Source organism: Sinocyclocheilus rhinocerous, unplaced genomic scaffold (genome assembly GCF_001515625.1).
Source record: "Sinocyclocheilus rhinocerous isolate Xijiao unplaced genomic scaffold, SAMN03320098_v1.1 scaffold2338, whole genome shotgun sequence".
NCBI classification, from domain to species: Eukaryota; Metazoa; Chordata; class Actinopteri; order Cypriniformes; family Cyprinidae; genus Sinocyclocheilus; species Sinocyclocheilus rhinocerous.
In genome coordinates, this window is record NW_015644013.1 from 152,655 (window position 1) to 155,008 (window position 2,354).

General features: G+C 44.2%; 1 protein-coding gene across 1 annotated transcript in view; it reads left to right on the forward strand.

Moving 5' to 3' along the window:
* Positions 1 to 2,162, forward strand: part of LOC107757860 (cation channel sperm-associated protein 3-like) — an 11,705-nt gene extending 9,543 nt beyond the window's left edge. The window contains exons 9-11 of the mRNA XM_016575456.1: positions 1,454 to 1,573; positions 1,885 to 1,935; positions 2,008 to 2,162. Of these exons, the coding sequence (XP_016430942.1) occupies positions 1,454 to 1,573; positions 1,885 to 1,935; positions 2,008 to 2,162 (326 nt within the window). The remainder of the gene's footprint in view (positions 1 to 1,453; positions 1,574 to 1,884; positions 1,936 to 2,007) is intronic.
* The last annotated feature ends 192 nt before the right edge of the window (positions 2,163 to 2,354 follow it).

Below are 2,354 nucleotides of genomic sequence, written 5' to 3' on the forward strand. Positions count from 1 at the left end.
ATTTTAGTAGTAGTAGTAGGCTATGTACATTCTACTGAAAAATAGTTATAGGCACAATGTCTTCAAATCAAACCAGACTTTTATTTTGACGGGTTGCCGTGAATACCTTTACAGTTCTGTGTATGAGATATGACACAAGTTTTACTCAAATCAAACGCTAAGATGCTGATGAAGTGACTCTCAGTGCAGTTCTGGAGATGTTGTTCATGTGTTTAAGTCCTCATTTAGTGAGACGGCAGATGCTGAAATCACCACGAGTGTCAGGCACGCTTCAGTGTGTGTAGTAAATGAAACCGCGCGTCTGCGCCATTCATTAACAGAGACAGGCAGAACATGCAGGATTCATATTTAAATCGACTTTTGCGGCTTAATATTTACAGATACTAGTCCATATCGTGATTTGATTTAAGTGTAACTACTTTTGATTAATTCATTCAAAATTTGACAAATTCCATGACATTCAACGTTAAACTGTGAATTCTGTTTTTATGACTGGATATAGACTACACTGCGTAATTTTCCCGCTATTCATGCAGCCACTTGCCTGATGTGAACACAAAATATCTTACATGCCACCACTTGTGAACGAGCCAGTGTAATGCAAATATATCTGAAAGGTCTGCACGAGGATATCGTCACGAGATCTCGTCACACCCCTATTACCTATACATAAACTAAAAAATACAAACTATACAAACGCTTCACATAAATAGTTTACATGTGCAAAGAGAAACATCGTAAGTCAAGCAGCTGGCTGGGGAACAGTGCAAAATGATTTGTAGTGCATGAGCATGTAAACATACATATATTCATACATACAAATATCCACAATTTGTTACTACAGGTGTTTCATGTTTCAGGAGGTAGGGGTTTGTATGGGGTTTCAGAGGGGGGCGGGGCCTGGGGAAAGCTGTTGAGCAGTCTGGCGGAGCTGGAAGAGACTGTGGGAGGGATGGGTGGGGTCCTTCACGATACTGGTGGCTCTGCTGGAGCATCGTGTAAGGAAAATGTCCAGGATGGAGGGGAGAGGGGCACTGATGATCTTTGCAGCTGTGTTCACTGTCCGCTGGAGGGTCTTGCGGTCTGCTGCACTACAGTTCCCGTACCAGACAGTGATGCAGCTGGTCAGCACGCTCTCAATGGTGCACCTGTAAGCCTCTGAGTCTTAGTCACCAAAAGTTGTATTCCTAAAGTTTGTCTCTACAACTGCTGCCTTGTAAAGTTAATGTCAGTGATACTGGACACTTTTATTTAAACAACAGATACATTTCAATAGAAAACAAAACAATGAAAGTGGTTTTCAAATATGAGAATGAAACATGAAGCACCCTTTGGTTCCTTAGAGCTGCATCTACAGTATGTAGTGGCCAATCAAGTAATAATCTGCTCTTATTGGACATTGGCCAGTTGAAGTGTCCTGTTCTGAAATCTCGCCTCTCTCTCTTTGTTTCAGGGCTGTACAAGAAGTCCGGCAGATTAGTATTTCTTGGCCTGGGCAATGCTGGCAAAACGACGCTTCTGCATATGCTGAACGAGCACAGACTGGGTCTGCATGTGCCGACCTTTGACCCCAGTAAGTGTACATTTCACCACACCGACCCTGCACTGCACCTTTCATAAAATGCTGCATATTGAGCTTGTCTGGCTTTGGTGTCCACTGATTCGTGTGAGCTACAGTACCATCATCCATAGAATGTTACACACATTTTAAAACCATATATCTGAGGTTAAATATGGTCTGAAAAGTCTAGAGAGAAGCCTTGTAAAGTCTAGTATTTAGATATAGAAGCGTGTAAGAAGCTTTCGAAGACGTTCTGTCTGTGTCTGTTTTCAGTCAGAGAAATAAGCGCTCATTAGTTCGGCTTTGTCTCTTTCCCCTCACAGCCTCAGAAGTGTTGAGGATCGCTGGCGTGACCTTCAGCTCCTGTGATCTGAGTGAGTAGACGGATCCACACCTCGATCACAGATCGCTCGTGTGCTCAAGCTGTGTCCTGTGTTTCTGAACAGCTCGAGGGGAGTGGAGGAAGCTTCTCCCAGCCATGAGCGGCATGGTCTTCCTGGTGGACTGCGCAGATTACGCCAGGCTACCCGAATCCAAAACAGAGCTTGACGTGAGCTTTATACTGTCTTCAGCCATTTCAGACTTCGTTACACACTCGTGATGCGCCAGTGAACACGAGACACATGTTTGCTAGAGTCCTGCGCTGGAATTCATGAAGCATCTCCTGTCTCATGCCATACTGTACCTGTGTGTGTGTGTGTGTGTGTCTGTGTGTGTGTGTGTGTGTGTTGTGTGTGTGTGTGTTGCGTGTGTCTGTCTGTGTGTGTGTGTGTGTGTGTGTGTGTGTGTCTGT